The sequence below is a fragment of the Rhinatrema bivittatum genome, chromosome 17 (assembly GCF_901001135.1).
Source record: "Rhinatrema bivittatum chromosome 17, aRhiBiv1.1, whole genome shotgun sequence".
Classification (NCBI taxonomy): domain Eukaryota; kingdom Metazoa; phylum Chordata; class Amphibia; order Gymnophiona; family Rhinatrematidae; genus Rhinatrema; species Rhinatrema bivittatum.
Window position 1 is genome coordinate 31,287,759 of NC_042631.1, and position 24,677 is coordinate 31,312,435.

Consider the following 24,677-nt stretch of genomic DNA (forward strand, 5'->3'; position numbering starts at 1 on the left):
AAAAGCTGAATTTCTCTTCACTACTAATCTTGATACAGATGGTGCCAGTATGCTTTAAAGGATCTGTGATCTAAGATCCCTTCCAAGAATATATGGGACTAACAATGTTGATAAATACTCAGGGCCCTCATTATGTAAACATTTATAAACCAAACAGATCAATTTGAATTTTACTGTCTGGGCAACGGCAACCAATGAAGACTAGAAAGAGCAGGAGAGACATCATCTCTGGATGTGTCTCTGTGGTTCACCAAGGAGTGCTACCTAAGGGGCCTGCCCCTTAGTGCGCCCCTTGGTGAGCCACAGGTCCGAGGTTCACTCCCAGAGGCAATCAGATGTGCCCCTGCCCTGCCTTCAGAGCCACTCAGAGCCTTCAGAGCTCCCGACGGCGGCCCTTTTCGCCTCCTCTCTCGTCCCAGCACCTACCTCACCTTCTGCCGGGGCTCGCGCCGTCCTCCGGGGACAGGAGCCCGCACATCACCTTCTGGTGAGCCATGCAGACGCGAGCGGCAAGAAGAAATTTGGAAACCGGAGGAGGAGAGACTCTAAGAAGCGAATCCTCAGCGCTGCACGTCGCGTGAGTACAAGCCGCGCCCCCGACAGGCACTAGGCCAATCATAAGCCGGCTGGAGCCCCTTTAAACCCGCGAGGCTCCCAATGGCGTCGCGTGCCCGAAGGAGAGCGACCTAAGGGGCCTGCCCCTTAGTGCGCCCCTTGGTGAGCCACAGGTCCGAGTTTCACTCCCAGAGGCAATCGGACGCGCCCCTGCTCTGCCTTCAGAGCCACTTTTGCCTCTTTCCCACAGCTCTCTTCTGACCATCTTCCAGCATTCACCCAACCATCATTCAGCATACATACATCCAGTCCCCAGCATTCCAGCACTCATCTCCAGGCATACATGCATTTCAGCATTCATCTCCAGCACTCATCTCCAGTTTCTAGCATTCATCTCCAGCACTCATCTCCAGTCTCCAGCACTCATCTCCCCTCCTTCCAGCATTCATCTCCAGCATTCTTCTCCAGTCTCCAGCATTCATCTCCAGCACTCATCTCCAGTCTACCATTCACCTAACCTCCTTCCAGCATCTCTAGGCTCCAGCATTCATCTCCAGCATTCATCTCCAGCACTCTTCTCCAGCACTCTTCTCCAGTCTCTAGCATTCATCTAACCTCCTTCCAGCATCTCCAGGCTCCAGCACTCATCTCCAGTCTCCAGCATTCATCTCCAGCCTCTAGCATTCATCTAACCCAGCATCTCCAGGCTCCAGCATTCATCTCCAGGCTCTAGCATTCATCTAACCTCCTTCCAGCATCCATCCATCCAGTATCCAGTACTCCTCTAACCTCATCCAGCTCCCATCCATACAATCTCCAGCATTCAGATGGCCAACCAGGAGAGAGCTCCGGAGCCCTTTAAACTCACGCGAACGCTAAACGTCGCGCGCCGGGCCATCTCTTCCCTAACCTGACCACTCTCAAATTTTCTCTCCATCAAGCATTCACTATATCCTACCTCACTGCCATATAACCTTAACCACCATGTTCGGCTCTATGCTCTACCAAACCTATCAGCCAGCCTACCTCTTTCAGGCACAGCAAGCCAAAATGCGACCAATCTCAACTATTCCTATCTTCCAACACCATACTCCCACAACAGGAACTCCCTCCAGACAAGCCCGTCAACACTCATTAATAACCCTTACGCCTATCCTGATTTCACCGATCACGCAACTTCTAGGCATTACTCTTTTCACCCTAACTCTTTTCAATGCGCAATCCCTTAACAAAAAATCTCTGGTACTCAATGATTACCTGGTAGATGCCAAGCCAGACATATGTGCTATAACTGAAACATGGCTGAAACCCACCGACACCGCAATAATAAATCAATTACCAATACAGTCCTACAACATGTTCTCCCTCCCCAGACTGAAAAAAAGAGGCGGCGGCATCTTATTAGCAACAAAAAAAGGCCTCAGATTCTCTCAACGCTCAGTCACATCTGACCCTAAACTAGAAATCGGCTTCTTCACATCAGACCATCTTCAAATTCTTTTAGTCTACACCCCTCCAGGCCTCTTGGAATCAGACACTTCTCCTATCATTGAACTAATCACAATCACTATCAATTTGGACGCCCCAGCTATAATTATGGGAGATTTCAATCTACACGTAGATGACCCTACTCTCTCACCCAGTTGCGAAGCTTTCCTCACAGCCTTATCAGCCTTGGGATTCAAGCAGATAGTCAACAAACCCACTCACAAAGCAGGCCACACACTAGATCTAATCTTAGTCAACTCAGGCATCAATCATGCTTCGCAACCGATTTGCAAGAAGGTCCCCTGGTCAGACCACACACTAATTTCCACCAAGTTCACAATAAATGAAACCACCCCGGTCCACAGACCACAACCCTCCTTCCAATATAGAAGAACATGCCCGTCGGAAGACCTCAGCAATCAACTCACCTCACAACTCTCCAACATATATCTCACCAACCCTAACTCAGCTCTCCAATCCTGGAACAAAATTACTGAATCCATAGCTAACAATCTATGCCCCCTTGTAACAAAAAAAACCCAACACCAATGTGCTCAAAAGACACCCCTGGTTTACCAACAAACTCAGAAAACAAAAACAAAGCTTAAGACAGAAGGAGAGCAAATGGCGTAAAGCCCCATCAACTAGCACACTCTCCGCCTACAAAATGGCACTCCACCAGTACAAGACATCAACCACGAAATCCAAAAGGGACTTCTACGCACACAAGATTCACGACCTTGCCTTCGACGCCAAAGCGCTCTTTGCTTTCGTCTCCAATCTAACCCAAATCAACGCACCAACTATCGCTATTGATCAAGCTCAATCAAAAGCCGAAGAACTGGCGCTGTTCTTCCACAACAAGATCATCAATCTCTTATCCCAGCTGCCCAACTCCACCCCTCAGTACTTGAGTTCACTCCAACTAACAAACAACAAATCCATATTTATGGATGCGTTCGATCTAATCTCAGCCAAAGAGATCCAGTCACTCTTACAGAAAATGAAGCCCTCCTCTCATCCCGCAGACTACATCCCTACCAAACTTCTCCTGACAATCCCGGAATCCATCTCTCAATGCTGGCAGATATCATAAATTGCTCTTTATCTCAAGGCTTTTACCCAGACAATCTCAAACTGGCTTCCCTCAAACCACTTCTAAAGAAGCCAAACTCAGACCCCAATGACCCAAACAACTACCGACCGATTGCCAACCTACCACTTATAGCTAAAATCTTGGAAAAACTAGTTAACATGTAAATCACAGACTACATCAAAGACAACCTCCTCTTCCCCTCCCAATACGGGTTTCGCAAAAGTTCCAGCACAGAATCTCTCCTCGTATCACTGACAGACCACCTTATTTTGGGTCTAGACAAAGGACAATCTTTCCTTCTGATTCTATTAGACCTTTCGGCAGCTTTCGATACCGTTAACCATGCCATCCTCATAAACCAACTCTCAACCATTGGAATAATAGGCATGGCTCTAGCCTGGTTCAAAACTTTCCTCAACAATAGAGGCTACAAAGTGAAAATTCACAACAAAGAATCTTCCCGACATGACACTCCTGTAGGAGTCCCACAGGGGTCCTCATTATCACCCACCCTGTTTAATATTTACCTTCTTCCTTTAAGCTAGCTTCTAACTGACTTAAAAGTCAAATACTTTGTCTATGCGGACGATGTCCAGATAGTGATCCCTCTTTAAAGATATACTTGGCAAAACTCTCGAATATTGGGAATCCTGCCTTGTAAAAATTAATAACCTGCTCGCCAGCCTAAACCTTGTACTTAATACCACCAAAACAGAACTCATGCTAATCTCTCCAGAAATGAACCACAATGCCAATACCCCTCCAATCAACTCACTCTCCTCCCAAGTCAGAGACCTAGGAGCTTTAATTGACAACAAGATGAACATGAAAGCATTTGTCAATCGTACCACCAAGGACTGCTTCCACAAACTCCAAGTGCTGAAAAGGATAAAACCGCTTTTCCATTTCCATGACTTTAGAACAATTCTTCAAGCAATTATTTTTGCAAAATTAGATTACTGTAACGCTATCCTACTAGGTCTCCCTTCGTCGTATACTAAACCGCTACAGATGGTCCAAAATGCAGCGGCAAGAATCCTTACCAACACCAGAAGAAGAGACCACATCTCCCCCATACTAAAAAACCTTCATTGGCTCCCCATCCATTTCAGAATTATATATAAGTCCATCACCATCATATACAAAACCATCCACCACTTTACATCACTCGACCTTCAACACCCTCTCAGCCAACACAACTCCAAAAAGACCGACCAGAGAAGCATACAGAGGAACCCTCCAGGTACCCAATACGAAATTCACGCAGCATATAACCCTGAGAGAACGGGCCTTTTCGACAGCTGGACCTTTTCTCTAGAACTCCATTCCCACGAATCTTCGCCATGAACCTTGCCTCCTTACATTCCGAAAAAGACTTAAAACCTGGCTATTTAAACAAGCCTTCCCAGAACACTCTTAAATCTCTCACCTCATCTACTCAAAGAATGTTTCCACTCCGGCACTGTAATTAATTAACTATGATGTTAACCTACTCATGCCTCTCTCTCTCTTCTCCTAATTCCATTACCCTTGTTCATTGTAACTTCATTTCCTATGCACGAGTTTTCAGTTTTATGTTATCCTGCACTCCTTGTTCAAATGTAAACCGGCATGATGTGATCTTATCATGCATGCCGGTATATAAAAAACCTAAATAAATAAAATAAATAAATCATCTCTGCTTTTCAACCCTAATTTCAGCCATACAGCTGTATTTTGGATTAGCTGGAGTTGCTTTAATGCCACACCCAGTAGCCCCTGATAAAGGACGTTACAATAGTCCATGTGATTAAGAACCTGAGCAATAGTTTTCAAATTGCATAACCTACAATTGGTCACACTTTGTGAATCATTGGCATAGACAAAAACGCCATCCAAGCTACCTGAGAAATCTAGTTATGCATATTGAGTGAGGGATCTAAAACCACCCCTAAGCTTTGCGCTGTTTCTTTAACTCTACCCCAGAAATAATCAGAGCAAAGATCAGTGTCATATTAGTCCTGCTGAACCATAGCATCTCTGAGATATCTAGGTTAAATTTTAACTTGTGATGAAGAAATTAGGATGATATCATCTTAAAACATAGTAACATAGTAATGATGGCAAAAAAAACCTAGTCTGCCCAGCAAGTTTCTTATGGTAGTAACTGCCGTTCCATGCAGATTAGCCCCAAGCCTTATGTTAAGTGTAGTAATAGTACTAGCATCATTTTCACATGGTGAGCAGCCTTGATAATTCAGACAATGCTGCTTTAATGTGCTTTGCTTTTGAACTTGGCCATAGAAGCAGCCCAAGAAAACAAACTGGTAGCCGATCCAAGATGGCTGTCAGCAATGAAACACGTAGATGGATCGGTGTAAAAAAGATTTTTATTGAAGCTTGCCCGACTCTGGCCCCTGAGGCAGCTCTTTGAGCGGAACTCGGCCAGAGTCAGGCAAGCTTCAATAAAAATCTTTTTTACACCGATCCATCTACGTGTTTCATTGCTCATAGAAGCAGCCCTGCACTTTTTCCCTAATGTCTGTGTATCAGTACCCCGAACCGTAAAAGTCAGGGCTCAGTGTTAGCTGTCATCTGAATCCAATTCCTCTTTCACCCCTACCATTGAAGTGGAAAGCGATGTTGCAAAATCATAAAAGCTACTTGTTTAAGGGTAGTAACTCCTGTTCCGTGTAGGTTATCCCCTTGAACCCTTTACTTCATTTTCCAGCTTTTAGGGATTCTCAGTATTTAACTCATGCCCTTTTGGATTTATTTACATTTTCATCCTCACCACCTCTTCAGGAAGGGCATTCCAGACATCACAATCCTCTCCTTGAAGAAATATTTTTTCGTTCTGAGTTGTCCTCCCTGGAGTTTGATTTCATGATGCCTAGTTCTACATTTTCCTTACCAATGGAAAAGGTTTGAAGTTCATGCATCATTAAAACCTTTCAGGTATCTGAAGGTCAAAAACATCTCTCCTGCACCTCCTCTCCTCCAGGGTCTACAAGTTTAGATTCTTCAGCCTTTCCTCATAAGTCTTCCGATACAGACTCCACACCATTTTGGTCACCTCCATCCTGACTCTGTCCCTTGTGAAATATGGTCTCCAGTACTGAACACAGTACTCCAGGTGAGGCCTCACCAAGGACCTGTACAAGGGCATTAACACCTCCTTTGTGGGACTTCACGATTAAATTGAAACTGTTTTACTAAATTAATCAAAAGATACACACCTCAAAATACAATTCCCCCTTTTTTTTTTATAAACAAACAAAACATGGGGAAAATACAAGTCTTTTTGGATAGACTATAATGTCCGGAATCCTTAAGGGTAACAACCAAAAAGGAAGTACCTCAATGTTAGTATATACCATTTTTACTTTTAATTTTATGAGTGAGCTTTAGTGCTAGTGTTTATGCTTCATTGTATATATAATATGTGTATTCTATCTTTTAAAAAAGTCTCCTTAATAACCACAGGCCTTAAAGTATTTAGGATCGTCTAAATAAAGTTGTTTTATAAAACATAAGTGAAGCCACCCATTTCTAGGACGGCTGGTATCGTCAACTTAACTTCTTTTTTATCGATCCGCCGCATTGCTGATGAATTGCTTTAGGCGATTGTAAAAGCAACGTGAGCGGCTTTTTTTGTTGAGTGATATTGTTGATATTTTATTTTGTTGAAATTGAATAAATATAAAGTTAAAAAAATTCACAAAATCTCCCTCTTTAGTGGAGATACATAACCATATCTCCCTCTTTAGTGGCGATACATAACCATATCTGCACTTCATTAAAACCAACTAACAAATATAGAACATTGCTAAATGAATGGTACTGTTTGTAGTGAATTGCTTAACAACTCTGCAACTCATTGGCTTCTTGTTCTGGCATTACATTGGCCATCAAGTTCCTCGCAGCCTGTGCTGTATGTTTTATGGCCATTTTATATATTCCTCCCTTAGCAGATTGAGCTACGCAGAATTAGTTTCTTGTTTAGTGCCTTGGAAGACTTTGTATAATACTCTCTTTTTGCATTCTTCAGCTGGGCTCCGTGGCATGCTCTCCAGTAGAATGCACAATCAACTGTACATACCCTTTTCATGCAGAAGAGGAATGCTGCCCAGTTTGTCATGGTAAGTCCATCTGCAGCTGACTAACAAATGCTGCTTGTGTTTGCCGAACTAAGAAAGGGCTTGACTGATGTCCCCTTCTTTTGCACAGACTGTACTTATGAGGGGCGTAAGGTGCTCAATGGCCAGACATTCCTACTGGAGAAGGAGCATTGTACTCAGTGCACATGTCAGGTGAGCCAATCACCCTGAGGCATTCAGGAGTAGGGTCCTGAATACAGATCCTTATGTCTGTGGATGGAGAGAATTGGGAATGATGTTGCTGGATCCAGGTCTAAATACGAGCTCTACCGTAAGATAATAAGAAAAATCTCACAGTTTTAATATTTACCTGTGAATTGTTTTCCTTCCAAGCTTGGCGAGGTAAGGTGTGAAGAAATTGTATGCCAGCATATCTGTATGGACCCTTACATTCCTCCAGGAGAATGCTGCTCTACGTGTGAAGGTAAAAATGCAACTAATTTTCTTTCTTTTTTTTTTTCTCTCTCTCTGTCTTGTCTACCATGGTATCATGATAGAGAACATATAATAGTGCAACAAACCACATGTAAGCATAAAAAGCCACTTGTACAATGAAAATAGGTGTTAAACCCTCATAGATGAGCAGATGGTATGAATGCAAAAAGTGTTTTTTTCAATTTGTTCACTTATTGATAAAGTGTAACAATAGAGTCTGCTCTATGTATTTAATCATGGGGTTTATTAACACTGGGGCGGATTTTAAAAAGCATTTACATGCGTAAATCTGGGTTTTACGCATGTAAATGCACTTTACGTGAGTAAATGGCTTTTGAAAATTGCTACAATAGTAGTTACATTTATGCGCGTAACTCCTTTGAAAATTACCCCCACTCTATACAAGCATGGTAAGCCACTTTTTTCCTTGTTTTTAAGTATATTTCTCAAAAAAAAAATTTTTTTTAATTTAATCTTTATTAAATTTTTCAAAAATGCCGTACATCATGAAAACAAGAAAATATGTATATCAACATAAAGCAACAAATATTAGAAATCAATTTCCATTATTTCTGTTGTTACATATACCATAATTGTGGGAGACTCAAACAAAATTGTATATAATCTATATATTATTAACTACTTCAATAATTCATACATTCTGTTTTAAACAAGTCAAGAAACAGTATTTCTCAAAAAATATTTTAATGCTACATTGAGCACATGTCTTTTTTTCCTTTTTTTTTGTTAAACACATATGTAGTGCTCCAACACCAAACAAAGCTTAGAAAGACACTTATCCTTTTGTGTAGCACAAGAGCGTAAACAACAGTTCTGTGATGCCCGACATTGTTGTTTTATGTTAAATCTTCTCAGGGGCTGCATGACAGGACTGCAATGTACTGTTTGGGAAATTTTTTTTTTTTTTTTTATTTATACTTAAACAATACAGTTGTAAAATCAAAAGAACAAATTTTGTATGCAAAGAAACAATATTTCCACAATTTCTTAACATCCTTATTAGCATCAAAACTCCTAGTCCACAACATGGGAGGAATTTAAAAGGTAAAAATAAATAAACCACAAATATACTGCAACATACTCGTTACATACGGGAGAATAATTTTTTTTTTTTTTTTTTAACAGCCTATATCTCAACCTTTTTCTTTATCTTCCAGAAAGGTTTCCAGGTGGGTGGGATCATGAAAAATAAACTTATTCTTATGAAGGACAACCACACATTTGCAGGGAAATTTTAAAAAGAATGTAGCTCCCAGAGTCAATACTCTGGGCTTCATGTTCAGAAATTGTTTCCTCCTTAATTGTGTGTGCCGTGACACATCAGGAAATATCTGGACCCTTTGTCCGCAGAATAAGAAATCCTTATTCCTAAAATATTTTTGCATTATTAAATTCTTATCATTTTCTCTACACAGAGTTACCAAAAGTGTAGATCTTTGTGGAATATCATCCATTGATGATTCCAAAAAGGATGTTAAATTAGGTGACTGCTGCTGGACTAGGTCCATGCCTTCCCCTTCCACCTGGCTCCTTAATCTGGTGTTCATAACATAATATATTTTTGATATACTTTTATCATCTATTGTCGATATTGACAAAACCTCCGTTAAATATTTTTTAAATAACTCAGTCGCAGATAAGAGTCTGGTAACAGGAAAATTCAAGAATCTTAAGTTCCTAATTCTTAATTCATTTTCCAGATTCTCCATCTGCTTGTGGGTTATCAAGCTATCTTTAATATGAGAATTATTTATAGCTTGTAAAGATGAAACTTGCTCTGATGTTTTTTTCCCCATTTCCTCTAGTTGTTTTAAACGAGAATCATGTGTTTCTAAAGTGTTTTTAATTTCAGCAGAGGTTTTGTTATTCTGACTAACTGCGTTAGAAACTATCTTCTGAAGTTCAGTAATTGCTCTCCAAACATCTCCCAATGTAATATTTTGTGGGTCTATGGATTCTGTAACTACACTATGTAGTCCCATGCTCACCATATCCCCATCTGATGTGGAAATTTTTAAGAGTTTAATTATTGGATATTTTATTCATTAGTGTACAATTCTGGTTTCCACACCTCAAAAACGATATAGTTGCACTGGAGAAGGTACAGAGAAAGGCCACCAAAATGATAAAGGAGATGGAGAGAAAGGCTAAAGAGGTTAGGGCTTTTCAGCTTAGAGAAGAGATGGCTGAGGGGGGATATGATAGAGGTGTTTAAGATCATGAGAGGTCTTGAACGAGTAGATGTGAATCGGTTATTTACTCTTTCAGATAATAGAAGGACCAGGGGGCACTCCATGAAGTTAGCAAGTAGCACATTTAAAACTAATCAGAGAAAATTATTTTGCACTCAATGCATAATTAAGCTCTGGAATTTGTTGCCAGAGGATGTGGTTTGGGCAGTTAGTGTAGCTGGGTTTAAAAAAAGTTTGGATAAGTTCTTGGAGAAGTCCATTAACTGCTATTAATCAAGTCGACTTAGGGAATAGCTGTTATTACTGGCATTAGTAGCATGGGATCTATTTAATGTTCCTGTACTTGCCAGGTACTTGTAACCTGGATTGGCCACTGTTGGAAATAGGATGCTGGCTTGATGGACCCTCAGTCTGACCCAGTATGGCAACTTCTTATGTTCTTAATGTTTGTTCTTTTAATTAGTATGGTTATACTAGTATTGATGATTTGTATTCTTGTATTTATTGTTTTATATTTTATGAGGAATGGTAATGTTTCTGATTTTTCATTGCTGCATTGTATATAGAGTCTGGCTTGTTTCAGTTTCTTTCCAGTTCATTTTTTGTGCGTATTTCTATTGATACTTTATGCTCTCTTTATTCTGAATTTGGTGAGGGTCTGCCCATGTTCTACATATGTGACTGAGGTGAGGTATTCTTCTACCATGTAGATTCTCTGTAGAAATTTATAGCAACCTTAAAGGAATCATTTGTCACTGAAAATTAGTCTGCTGTGCACAAAATAGGAAACAAATTTTAATCTTTGACAGGCTATTTGCGCAAAAATGTTCCATGCAGTGAAATTGAACTTATTTAGTTCTGAAATTTAAAAACCACATGAACCGCAGGTTGGAATGTTAAGTAACATTGTTTAGTTACTGGCATTATTGTTTTATGCTTGCAATTTGTAAAACGTGTTGAAACATATATTACAAAATGTCACTTTTTAAAGCTGGCCTAAAGTGCAAACAAACAACGCATTCATTTAAATTGGAATGGCTGAATGAGACAATAGAAACAATGACACTGTTCTTGCTTAAGCACACTTGCCTCATAGCACACAAATTTTAATTCCACTTATAAAAAGATGCACATATGAGATTTTTTGCTCACATAGCATGTCAAAAATTTGAGGGAACATTGACGGTCCCTATGAATGCCAGTCTAAATGGCTGAGGGGGCCATTTGTCAGGGACAGATGGCGCAGGGCCTCTGGTCTGTGTCATTTAGAGACAACGGTGATGAGGAAAGGTACAGGCTGCTGCGAAGGCCAGTTACAGAGTAAAAGCACTCCATGGCCCCTCACCTGAATGAAATGAGGTTTCTGAAGGGGTTACAGCATTTGTATCCCTCAATTCAGTAGGCGGTTCCACCATAAAATCTTAATTTGGTTTTGACGGCCTTTGAACCAATGGGGAAAGCAGTATGTTTGACAGCTATTTGTTCAGCTAGCCGTATTTCAGAGTTAAAGACTTTGTCGTGCAGGGATCCCTTCCTTCAGTTTTTGGAGGATTGAGTTTCTATTCAAATGGCTCCATCTTTTGAACCAGAGGTAGTTTTTTCTTTAAAGTTGCCTGCATTCAAGAAACTGGATTCTTCTTCAGTGCATGCTAAAGAACTTTATGTCTTAGATGTGCTTACGGCCCTTCTGAGATACTTAAGGGTCACGAATGACTTTCGCAAGTCAAGTCATCTTTGTGATTGAAAGCTTCTATTGCTAGGTGGATTAAGGAGGTGACAGCATCAGCTTACATTTGCGAGGGTCTGGACTCTTCAATGAGGCCGATGCAATAAAAGGCGCAGAAAGCGGGCACTGAAAAGTCAGCGCCCGCTTTCCCAACATGCGCGTGGCGCCCCCCTTGCGACCCCCACCGTGGCTGCCGGTTTTGAAGACCGATGCTGGTAAACTTGGTATCAGTCTTCATAACTTGGCAGTCTGCCGAGGGTTGTTTCTTTTTTACTTAAGAAAAGTACAGAAAAGCAGTTTCTTCTGCTTTTCTGTACTTTTTACCTGCGCTCAGCTATTAACTCCTGCTCCAGGCAGGCGTTAATATCAGAGCAAAATTTTTTTTTTTTTGCATGTGGAGTGAATGAGTAATAGCTTCATTCACATGTGATGAGCGCTATTGCATTCACTCTGCGTCCGACGCAGGTTAAATAGGCGCTAATCCCCTATTGCATTAGGGGGTGGATTAGTGCCTATTTAACCTACGTGGGAGTGCGGGTTATACAGTGCATGAGCTGAGCGCACTGTATTGCATCGGCCCCAATGTGTGTACATATTCTCCAGAGAATTTGATTACTATGGTTTTGCTGTATAATGTTGTTTTAAGATGATGGGGCCGATGCAATAAAAGTGCGCCGAAAGCAGGCACTTCTCCTGGGGAGCGCCATGCAATATTTAAATTAGGGGTCAGCCTGCCAAGGAGGCACTAGGGTCGATTGAGCTCCCCTAGTGCTTACTTGGCAGCAGGTGCCCAGGAGAGGTCAGTTATCTGCGGGTTAAGAAAGCAAACGCTCAATTTTACAAGTGTCCATTTTCTTAAACTGTGCACAGCCACGATGTTAGGAAAATGGACGCTTGTTAACTGAGCATCCGTTTCCCTAACTTGACCACCGGCACTTTTTTTTTTTATTATTCCTCCAATTTAATGTCGCCACGATATTAAGTTGGAGGATGTACAGAAAAGCAGTATTATTTTCTGCTTTTCTGTACAACTTTTTGGGGTGTTCAGAAATTAATGCCTGCTCTGGGTCCGGCGCACATTTTTTTTTTTTTGCATGTGGGGTGAATAACTAATAGCCTCATTGACTTGCATTTGTATTTGATGATGAGTGCTATTATTTTCGCAGTGCGTTGGACACACATTGTGGATGCGCTAATCCCCTTAATCGCATAAGGGGCTGTGGACGTGCCTCCAAAATGCGTGTCCAACCGCGGGTTAAACAGTGGGCTCGGCTGAGCGCACTGTTTTGCATCGGACCCCAATGTTTGTTATGTATAATGTAAAAGAGGGAGGGTGAGGTTGTTCCAGGGATGGAGCTTCAGTTTAGCTGGATAGTGCCGATTTCGAGACCTGCCTGGCTAATGGTAAATCTGGTCAGAAAAAAATGCTGTCCTAAAGTTACCTGGGAGAAAGCCTGCTAGATTTCTTTCCTAAAGCTACCTGGGTGACTTCCTACTCCCCACACTGCTGAATATGGTGGTGTCTGAATGCTTAGGCAGTACTGATGTTTATTCTAAATGCCCTCTCACCTTGGCTGGCTGTGTTTTTGTGTTTGTCTGACAGAATGCCTGTATGAAGGGCAGGTCTTGGAAGATGGAGATTCTTATACATCAAAGGCTGACCCCTGTGTTGTCTGTCATTGTGATGTAAGTACTTCCCAGTTAATGCAGACAGCTTTATGTATTTATTTATTTATTTTTCTGTCCCTTATTGCTCTTTATTCATTTATAGATTTATACGATTACTCTTAGTTGCATAGTATCATATTACAATTTTAGAGGAAATGAAATCCAGATGAAAGGGTTGACCTTATTTATTTAGTTAAAATTTTTGATATGCCACTTATATGCAGCCCTAAGCAGCATACATATCAATAAAGCAACAATCAAGCGAAAAAAAAAAAACCAAACAAACCTCAACAATAAACAGCTGATGCTTGTGGCTGATGCCGCAGCACTGCACTGAGGCACAGACCTGTGTTTGAGTCTCCTGTCCAACGGAGCCAGCAGGGGGTCAGATATGCCACAGAAATAACATGCTTAACACCAGGGAGGGGGGGAAAGATGGCTGCTCCTAGTGTGGCAATCTCTGCTGACCAAAGTATCAGCGCTGGATAAGTCTCAGCGAAGACCTCCTTTCGTGTCACTTGGGCATGACATCTAGCATTGGAAGTTAAGAAAAAGGTGATAAGAAATTTAAAAAATCATAGGGATCACTCTGCAGTCAAAAGTGCTAGTCTGAATGTGTAGACCTGGGACTCCCGTAGTCAGATTCAGTGCTGGATAATCCCTGGGTGCCAGGTTGCTGGTCCGGGCCCAAGAGGAGCTGCTGCAATGGGCCTGGGCACAGTGGAAGCTGCTGTGGCAAGTCCAGGCCTAAAAAGATCTGTTGCTGTTGCTACTGCAGCAACAGGTTTGGGCACAAGAGGAGCTGCTACCGCCGGAAGGGGAGGAAGAGAGGCCAAAGGGGAGAGACAAACATACAAAAAACAGAAGCATAGTAGCATAGCCACATAGTAAATGTCAGCACAAAGACCCAAGTCCATCCAGTCTGCCCAGCAAGTTGTTTAGGGTAGTAACTTGCTGCTCCATGCAGGTTACCCTCATGCCTTGGTTACAAGGTAAAGGAAAATTGGTTCTTACCTGCTAATTTTCGTTCCTGGAGTACCATAGATCAGATCAGACTCCTGGGTTTTGCCTCTCTGCCAGCAGATGGAGAGAGAGAAATCTTTACTGACACTGCTAATTAAGCCAGTGTGCCACCTGTAGTCCCTCAGTATGGCCTGTATCCAAGCCAAGATGAGAATTATTATAACAGAGACCCTCAACGAGCAGGAGGAAGACGAAGCCCCTATCAAAAACTTGTTCAAACAACATAGAAACAGAAATGACGGCAGAAGAAGACCAAACGGCCCATCCAGTCTGCCCAGCAAGCTTTCACACTTTTTTTTTTCTCATACTTATCTGTTACTCTTGGCCCTTATTAGTAACTTTTTGGTTCTAGTTACCTTCCACCCCCACCATTGATGTAGAGAACAGTGCTGGAGCTGCATCTAAGTGAAGTATCTAGCTTAATTGGTTAGGGGTAGTAAATGCTGCAATAAGCAAGCTACTCCCACGCTTATTTGTTTACCCAGCTTGTGCCATTCAGTCCTTGTTGGCACAGGCTGGGTAAACAAATTAAGCAGAACATCATTTAACCAAAACAAAGTATTCTGCATCAGTACATAGTGTCATGATGAGTTGGCTTTCTTGAATGGGCGGGGTTCTGGACTGATCTGGGGTATTCCAGGAATGAAAATTAGCAGATAAGAACCAATTTTCCTTTCCTGTTCATACTCCAAGTCAGTCCAGACTCCTGGGATGTACGTTCCCCTATTTTGGGTGGTAATGCGATAGTTCTGCTTGCAGTACACTCTCTCCAAAAAACTGGTGGAGTATGAATCTCGGACATCCAATCGGTAATGTCTAGTGAAAGAGTGTAAAGACTTCCAAGCAGCCACCCAACAGATTTCCTGTGGCAAAACCACTAGCTGTGACACCCATCCCATAGGGTCAAGTGAGCCCTTAGAGCCTCCGGCACTGGACGACCTCTGCAAATGTATGCTATAGCAATCACGTTCTAAAGCCAGCACACAATAGTAGCCTTGGATGCTTTGCACCTACTCTCCTTAGTCCATTCCAAAGCACAAAGAGATGATCCAATCTCTGGAAACTATTAGTCATTTTAAGATACCTCAACAACGCCCACCTCACATCCATATTAGGAAAAAGCAGGAAGTTCCACTGGTTTGATCAAAATGAAAAGCCGAAACAACCTTCGAAAGAAATGAGAGCACTGTTCGCAATAACACCCCATTCTCCATAAATGGAAGACAATGCCTGCAGCTCTGAAATTCTTCTGGCTGAACAAATTCCCACCAAAAAAAACCCACCTTCAGAGTTAAATCCTTTAGAGTCGTCCTCCGTAATGACTTGAGCAGAGCCTCAAACAACACCCCCAGAACCAAATTAAGATTCCACGAGGGACACACCTTCTGCACCGACAGCCACAAGTGTTTTGCCCCTCGAAGAAACTAAATCACATCCAAATGGAAGGCCAGGGATACTCCTTGCAACTTACCCTGAAGACAGCCTGAAGAAACCACCTGTACTTAAAGGGAATTATAGGCTAGACCTTTCAATAGACCGTTTTGTAGAAAGGTAAGCAATGGGAAACTGAATCCTGAGTAGGCTGAACATCTTGCTCGATATACCAAGCTTCAGAAATCCTCCACATACTAATGAAGGTCAAAGATGTGGATGGTCGAGCAGCAAGGTGGCGATGATGTCTCTGGAATAATTCTTCCATCTCAAGTGTCTCCTCCCAAAAGTCAAGACATAAGACAGAAGCAATCCTCCTGATCCGAACAGTCTTTAAGGTGATTGAACCTTAATCACCTTCGAGTCTAGGTCCACGAACCATGGCTGACATGGCCCCTCCAGAGCCACTAGAATCACTTCATCCTGGGTGTCTCTCTATGCATTGTAGCACTTTTCCCAGCACTAACCATGGGGGAAAGTCATAAATAAGAGTCCCTGGTGGTCACGGAAGTATCAGAGCATCATTCCTTCTGTACCGTATTCATGCTTGTGAATGTAAAGCCTTGGCATTTTGTCTCGTCAGCATCAACTCCATGCAGGGTGTTCCCCACCTGGTCCAACTGAGAAGTGTTGCTTCCTCTGACAGCTCCCATTCTCCAGGATCCAGCAACCCAGTGAACTAAATGCTGAGTCTCCTGAAAAACAGTCCAACTTTTGGTGCCTCCTTGCCAGATGATATATGCCGTTGTCATTGAAATGTTAAATAGAAATCGCACCACATGACTTTGTTACTGTGGCAGAAAGGAAAATGAGGCTAAACGCACCAAGCTAGTCTAACCAATTAATAGACCACAATGCCTCCTCCATTAACCATTGGCCTTGCGCTGTCTATGCCTGACACACCACTCCCCAACCAGATAGGCTGGCTTTGGTGGTCATTAGCACCCTATCCAAAATTTCCAAAGGTCATCCCCCCCATTCCAGATTGACCTGACTAAGCCACCACCTGGATCTCCCCCCCCCCGAGGGGAAGAGGAAATTGAAACTCCTCTGATAATGGGTTCCAGCAGGAGAGGGGTATTCTCTGAAGGGGCCACATATGTGCAAACTGCTAGAGAACCAATTGTAACATTGATGTCATAGAATCCAGAAGTCACAACAGGCAGCAAACCTGACTCACCATCCTCTCCTTTGTGAGGAACACCTTGGCAATCTGAGTGTCAAATCGAGCCCCCCCAGACATTCCAATGTCTGGGATGGCATTAGATGGCTTTTCGCTAGGCTCCCCACCCTACCCCAAGTCCTCAACCTCTGTAGTACCTGTTATGCCAGCTGACAGAGGTCCGCAGTATTTTTCCGAATAAGGCAGTCATCCAGATATGGGTGTCCCATCACTCCTCCTTTCCAAAGGGCTGCAGCCACTATGACCTTTGTGAATGTGCATGGTGCTACCGTTAACCTGTAAAGAAGGATGCCCAACTGAAAATGGGATGTATAGATAGGGCTCTGTGAGGTCTAGCAATGCCAGGAACTGCCCCAATGACCAAACTCCACATTTCCATACAAAACTGTGGCCCCCTGAGAACCACAGTTACCTTTTTTAAATCCAAAATCGAACTGAACGGCCCCTCCTTTTTTGGGACCATGAAAAAAATGGAACACCAACATTTTCCCCGTTCTGCCAAGTAAATAAGTACTATTGCCCCTAACTGCCGCAAGCAGTCAGTCTACCACGCCGCAAAATGCCACCTGTTTGGCATGGGGAGCACAAGAAGAGACAATATAGGCTTCCCACACCCGGTGAGTATATGCTAATGAGTAGCCTTCTTTTATCACTTCTAAGACCCCATGCTCAGTCATGATTCTGGTCCACTCCACGGAAAGGTGACCTAAATGTGCCAGGTCATCCAGAAGAGAAGAGTGGACCAGCCTCGCTCCCTTATGAAGACAACTCCACCGGTTCCCTGACTAAGGGTATCTCGGGTTGGATTCTGTCTGCCTCAAAAGGACTGGGTCCTGTCTGAACTTTGCATTGCTGAAGGGCATCTGCCCTGCCGCTATCTCGTATAGTCTGTAAAACACAAACAGGCTGGAAAGGATTTCTTTGGAATAGTGGTCCAGCCACCTTCTGTTGAGCTGTTTCACTTCCTCCGGCCCCTCTGTCCAGAGATTCCCAGATGGCTCTTCGCAAAGCTTACATCTTGCCAGATCCATGACTCTGGGAGGAAGAAGAAGCTCTACCTGGATGGCATCTCCCTACCGCCCTCTATCACTCATCGTAGGACCTTTGAGTTTCTCTTTGGGCAACTGCAGACTGGAAGGGTCCACCAAAAGTTTTAACAGAATCCTTAAGATGTTACTAAACAGCTAGACTTCAATGGAAAGACCTCCCTGTTGAGATGTAGACCAGAGCTCCTTCAAGCAATTGCGCCACCAAAGCACTGCCTATGGTGGAAGTGTATCGCTGGGTATAAACAGCATCCGCCATGCCTGCCAGGGCAGAGTTTAGCCATCCTACCCATTTGGCAAGAGAGAAGGGCCACAAACTCCTATTGGAATCCTCATACTGCTCTATCAGGGAATTGGCACCAATGACAGAACCAAGCACTCTCTAAAACAGGGTGCGCAGTAGGAAGGCCAACCAGGACACCTAAGGAAATATAATTTGACTTATAGGGAAATAAAACGAGCACAAACCCTGGAGAAGGGGTGCCTCAAAAGCCAGCTCCCAAACTGCTGAAAAGTAGAATTCTCTTTGGGATTAACCTGCTGCACCCTGATATCCTTGCCTCCCCCTCCCGAGGAAGATCTGTAGGGTTTCCAATAGCCTGAAACATTAAAATGGCTGCAGAGCCACTTCCTTCAGGACTCCTCCAGGAGAAAAAGAATGAGAAAGACAAAACTGCCCCCTGCCAGCATGTGGAATCTGAGTGGGGGATCCCTCTGCATGGAACTATCTTCCTCCTGCAGGTTATAACCAGAAGCATTGAACCTGCCCTGAAGACCCTGCCTTCCTCCTTTTATTGGGCATGATTATTATGCAGGAATCTCTGTCATGGCCCCGTGGAAATCTTCCTCAAGCTCTCAGTGGGAGTTCTGTGCTTTTCGCCATGAGATCTCAGGCCGATGAGAGGAAAACCCAATAACCATGCCCCTAGACTTCGCTTCCTGTGGAAGTGATTAACAGTGGTGCTTCTAAATTACTTGAACTGAGAGCACCCACTCACTGTGATGCCACCGGCTTCCTCTCTCTGTTCCCAGGAGTGAACACACATGCTGCAAAAATAAACTGCCTGCGCTAAGAATTAATTCCATGGCGCCATGGGACCCCTCTCCCTGCTTTCAGTGAGAGCTCGTTCAATAGTGGTGCAAATTCAGCTTAACATGCACCAAGCAGGAATGTTTACCATGCCGATGGCGGTCTTCTGCTGTCAGCGGGATCAAGTAAAGTGGCACTGGAAAATTAATCTGATTGCTCTGAGCAGAAAAGCACTGATCAACTCCTTTTCTTGCTCCTAGCAGGAGCGGTTAAAATGGCACTGTAAAAAAAAAAAAATAAATTGTTTGCACTGAGCAAGCCCACTCACCATAATGTCGTTGAAACCTTAACATAAGAAATTGCCATGCTGGGTCAGACCAAGGGTTCATCCAAGTCCAGCATCCTGTTTCCAACAGAGGCCAAACCAGGCCACAAGAACCTGGACAGTACCCAAACACTAAAGGATCCTATGCTACTGATGCCAGTAAAAGCAGAGGCCATTCCCTAAGTAAACTTAATTAATAGCAGTTAATGGACTTCTCCTCCAAGAACTTATCCAAACCTTTTTTAAACCCAGCTACACTAACTGCACTAACCACATCCTCTGGCAACAAATTCCAGAACTTAATTGTGCATGGAGTGAAAAAGAATTTTCAATTAGTCTTAAATGTGCTACTTGCTAACTTCATGGAATGCCCCCTAGTCATTCTATTTTCCTAAAGTGTAAATAACTGGTTCACATCTACTCGTTCAAGACCTCTCATTATTTTAAAGACCTCTATCATATCCCCCCTCAGCCGTCTCTTCTCCAAGCTGAACAGCCCTAACCTCTTCAGCCTTTCCTGATAGGGGAGCTGTTCCATCCCCTTTATCATTTTGGTTGCCCTTCTCTGTACCTTCTCCATTGCAACTATATCTTTTTTGAGATGCGGCGACCAGAACTGTACACAATATTCAAGGTGCGGCCTCACCATGGAGCAATACAGAGGTATTATGACATTTTCTGTTTTGTTAACTATTCCCTTATTAATAATTCCTAACATTCTGTTTGCTTTTTTGACTGCTGCAGCATGCTGAGCCAACGATTTCAAAGAATTATCCACTATGATGCCTAGATCTTTTTCCTGGGTGGCAGGTTCCATATTAGGAGCTATCATCATGTAACTACAGCAAGGGTTATTTTTCCCTATATGCAACAACTTGCACTTGTCCACATTAAATTTCATCTGCCATTTGGATGCCTAATCTTCCAGTCCCTCGCAAGGTCCTCCTGCGATGTATCACAATCCAATTGTGATTTAACTACTCTGAATAATTTTGTATCATGTGCAAATTTGATAACCTCACTCATCGTATTCTTTTCCAGATTATTTATAAATATATTAAAAAGCACCAGTCCAAGTACAGATCCCTGAGGCACTCCACTGTTTACCCTTTTCCACTGAGAAAATTGACCATTTAATCCTACTCTCTGTTTCCTGTCTTTTAACCAGTTTGTAATCCACGAAAGACATCACCTCCTATCCTATGACTTTTTAGTTTTCTTAGAAGCCTCTCATGAGGGACGTTGTCAATTGCTTTCTGAAAATGCAAATACACTACATCTACCGGTTCACCTTTATCCACACGTTTATTAACCCCTTCAAAAAAAATGAAGCAGGTGAGGCAAGACTTCCCTTGGGTAAATCCATGTTGACTGTGTTCCATTAAATCATGTCTTTCTATATGCTCTGTGATTTTGATCTTTAGAATAATTTCCACTATTTTTCCCAGCACTGAAGTCAGGCTTACTGGTCTATAGTTTCCTGGATAGCCCCTGGAGCCCTTTTTAAATATTGGTATTACATTGGCCACCCTCCAGTCTTCAGGTACAATGGATGATTTTAATGATAGGTTACAAATTTTAACTAATAGATCTGAAATTTCATTTTTTAGTTCCTTAAGAACCCTAGGATGCTTACCCTCTGGTCCAAGTGATTTGCTACTCTTTAGTTTGTCAATCTGGCCTACTACATCTTCCACATTCACAGTGATTTGGTTCAGTTCACCCTTGAAAACTATCTCCAGAACTGGTATCTCCCCAACATCCTCATTAGTAAACATAGAAACAGAGAATTAATTTAGTCTTTCTGCATAAACAAGTACCCCGGCATTGCAGGCTGAGCAGTATGAGTCAACTGCCAGCGATTAGGTCCTCCTGTATTCAGCCGCACAGCTGCCGGTTACAGTCTCCACCTCCCTGCAGTGAACATACCACCTACAATTTACTCGCTCCATGAGAAAGGCTACCTTCATATTCCCCAGCTACTTAACTTTTTTTTTTTTTTTTTTTTTTTTTTTTTTAAATCAAAGGAAAAGAAAATATTTCCCCATCACTAGTGTTCGAGAGCCACCATGGGGGAGCACAGCAAAGCAAGGAGGGGGGAGAGAGGCATGAGGGAACCAGCACCACCGGATTTCAGCACTCTCTCAGAGCAGAAGCACTCCAAGGGTCACCAGCCTCCTGCTCGCTCGCCTCAACCAGGAAGAATGGCCCCACAGGAACCTAACACCTCCTGGGAGAACTCTTCTAAACTGCTCTCTTTCTTTCTTCTTCTTTTTTTTTTTTTAAATAAACTCCAAACTACAGGTTTTACACCTCTACCATCTGCGGGACTGCAGGTGACACTCTAGGTTAAGTAGCAGTGTCAGTAAAGCTTTTCTTCTGTCTCCATCTATTGGCAGAGAGGTAAAACCAAGGTGTCTGCACTAATCTGGGGTATAAACAGGAAAATACAATTTTTTTGTACTAGCTCTTAAAAATGTTGGCTGGCGCCCAAGTTTTTTGTACGTTTCCATCCCTTGTCAAATCTTAGCAAGCTTGACATCTCTGCTTGATAAAGTGAGGATCAATTATATAGTATGCGCTTCAGTTATGCTTTCCAGTATACGGTTAGAAAGAATTATGCAAAAAGGGTCTCTGTTTGTCCAGGGGCAAAAATAACTCTTCAGTCCAGCAATCAAGGTCATTGGGTCACGATTTTTCAAGGTTGAATCCTGCCAAAATATCTCCACTGTTATTTACAGAACAATTTAAGAATGCAAAATGTTTAGTGATTCATCCAGTCCAGTCTACTTCAATGCACAGAAATAAAGGATAACAAATAAAAAAAAAAAAAGTCTGTCCAATAAAAAGGAACTCCCTTTTATGTATATCCATCTGTGTATACACACACACACACGCGCGCGCGCGTATATACATATATATGCGTGTGTGTATATATACATATATAAAGATATACACACGCGTATATGTGTATATATGCGTGCATGTGTATATACACGCGTATATACATATATATACATGCACACATATATACATATCTATGTTTATATATGTGTGTATATATATATATACACACGTGTGTGTATATATATATATACACACGTGTGTGTATATATATATATACACACGTGTGTGTATATATATATATATATGCACTGTGTGTGTGTGTGTGTGTGTGTGTGTGTGTGTGTAAAGCCCCATCCCCGGAAGTGGAGTGCATGCCTGTGGGGCCTTAAAAGCATTGACAGTCTCTTCTGGGCTGGAATCATTCCTGGCTAGCTGATACACAAAATCTCTTCTCCCCAGGGTCTGGATAGTTTCTTAGTGGCAGGGGGAAAGACTTAACTTTCAGGGCCCATAGTGCTAAGGGTGACACATTTGTTTGTTTCTTGTCCCTGGGAGAGGGTACTTTTCCTCACTGTGTGCGCTATACATTAGAGCCAGTGGTTTAGTGTCCAAAATGAAAGTCTTCACTGATGGAAAATCAGATGAAATATGGCACAGTAATTTAGCCCTCAGCACCACAGAATTTCTCTTTTGTTACGTTCTATTATCTCAGTTACCAGGACAAGGGAGTGGAGTTCCCAGGTGGGCAGGGTATTCTTCAATTGGGCAGAATGATCCCTTCCAAAATGGGTAGAAAGCAAAAATACTTCTCTGCACAGAAAGTCACAAATCCTCTCTCTCCACAGGGGTCAAGACTCCAGATGGGTATCCTTAATGGTCTCAGAGTTCTTACTTACAGTCAGTAGATATTTCTTCTGTTGTCTACTGCTCTCAGACAAATTCCTGATGGTAGGGATCCTCTCAAGGACACTAGATATCAATGTCCCTCGTTCCAGGTAGGAAAGGGGCAAAACTATTCCCCCTAGGCAACCAACACCAATCTTTTTCCCCCAATCATATGTAAATGCCAGAGGACAATGTAGTGGGTCACCACCATTCATTGGTTCGTTGGTAGGTCACAGCAGGACAGTTTTCCCTACCCAATGCCCTCCAGAGAAAGGTATCCCAAGACCTTTCCCCAAGCAAAACACCCTGGTGGTCTCACAGTTCTTATACCAAAAGGTAAAAAATTCCCCAAATTAACCCAGAACAACCAACCTGCACCTAAGGAGTGGGCTGCAGGAGTAAGTTCCCAACGTAATTCAAAGGTCCCGGGCTAGATGGAGCCTCAAACTCCAAGTAGGCCAAAACTCCTCAGAAGAAAAACTCTCCAGCCTTCTTCAAAATTCCAAACTTATACTGTCCCCCATGAGCTCTCAGGAAAGAGCTGCTTATAAAACCCTAAGAAGGGGATGGTTATTCCAGCACCCTCAAAGGGAAGGGCTGAATACGAATGACACCACCTCTAACTGAACTATCCCTAGCTCATTGGAGATCACCCCGGGCTCTACTGGTAATGTGCCTGGAGGGTCCATTACATATATTGACATTTTTTTCCAGTGAACTTGTATAGATTCTGCTAAATTTGATGCAGATTCCACAAGTCTACTGAAACTTTAATATATCATTGTCATTGTGTGGAAGCCACATTGAATTTTATTGGAAAAATCTTTGAACTAATTAGACAAATCACAGACTTTCTTGTGAGTTTGTCTAGCTAGTTTGTGAACTTTTTAAAAAACGTTGCTGGGAGAGACTACAAGCATCTATAGAACAGATAAGAAAGACAAAGCAAGAGAAAGAAATGTTAATAAAATCAAGACAGGAGGAAGATGATATGGTAGAAAGGGAGAGAAATAAACCAGGCCACAAGAACCTGGCAATTACCCAAAAGCCCATTTCTGTGGGTAAAACACTGTTTTATTCATGCAAATGGCTTTGAATAGTGCCCTCTGTCTCCCATTGCTTCAGGTACCCTCTTAGATTATATGCTCTTTGAGAAAGGGGGGCTCATGAAGCAATATGTAATTTATTGTACAGTGCCCTGGTTAGGAAAGATGTGTTCATGCTGCATGTCATGTCGTTTTGTTTCAGTCTGGAGATGTGCACTGTGAATGGAGAGGAGATTCTTGCCCCAAGGTAGTCTGTCACCAGTCCCTCATGCATGTTCCTGGAGAATGCTGCCCGATATGTTTAGATGGTAAGTTGAAGAAAGAGGAGGGCAGGGACAGAAGAGAGATGAAAACTGCCTTCCTTTAATCAGGTTAAAAATGTATACCAAGTTCCACAGCATACGTACTTTAAGCCAGACATGTGCTGTTCCAGAAAATATGTTTCGGACGGATTCCAAAAACTACATACATAGATCAAAGTTTCAGATTCACACAGGTTAATTTTCAGCAAAATGCCTGCATTAAAAGCTGGTGCAGTAGT

General features: G+C 42.5%; 1 protein-coding gene across 4 annotated transcripts in view; it reads left to right on the forward strand.

The window, feature by feature from the left end:
* Nucleotides 1-24,677, forward strand: part of VWCE (von Willebrand factor C and EGF domains) — a 103,143-nt gene that overhangs the window by 74,008 nt on the left and 4,458 nt on the right. For all 4 annotated transcript variants that reach the window (XM_029582810.1, XM_029582811.1, XM_029582812.1 and 1 more), the window contains 5 exons: nt 7,170-7,260; nt 7,349-7,431; nt 7,612-7,702; nt 13,256-13,338; nt 24,339-24,444. In XM_029582810.1, coding sequence (XP_029438670.1) covers nt 7,170-7,260; nt 7,349-7,431; nt 7,612-7,702; nt 13,256-13,338; nt 24,339-24,444 — 454 coding nt within the window. The remainder of the gene's footprint in view (nt 1-7,169; nt 7,261-7,348; nt 7,432-7,611; nt 7,703-13,255; nt 13,339-24,338; nt 24,445-24,677) is intronic.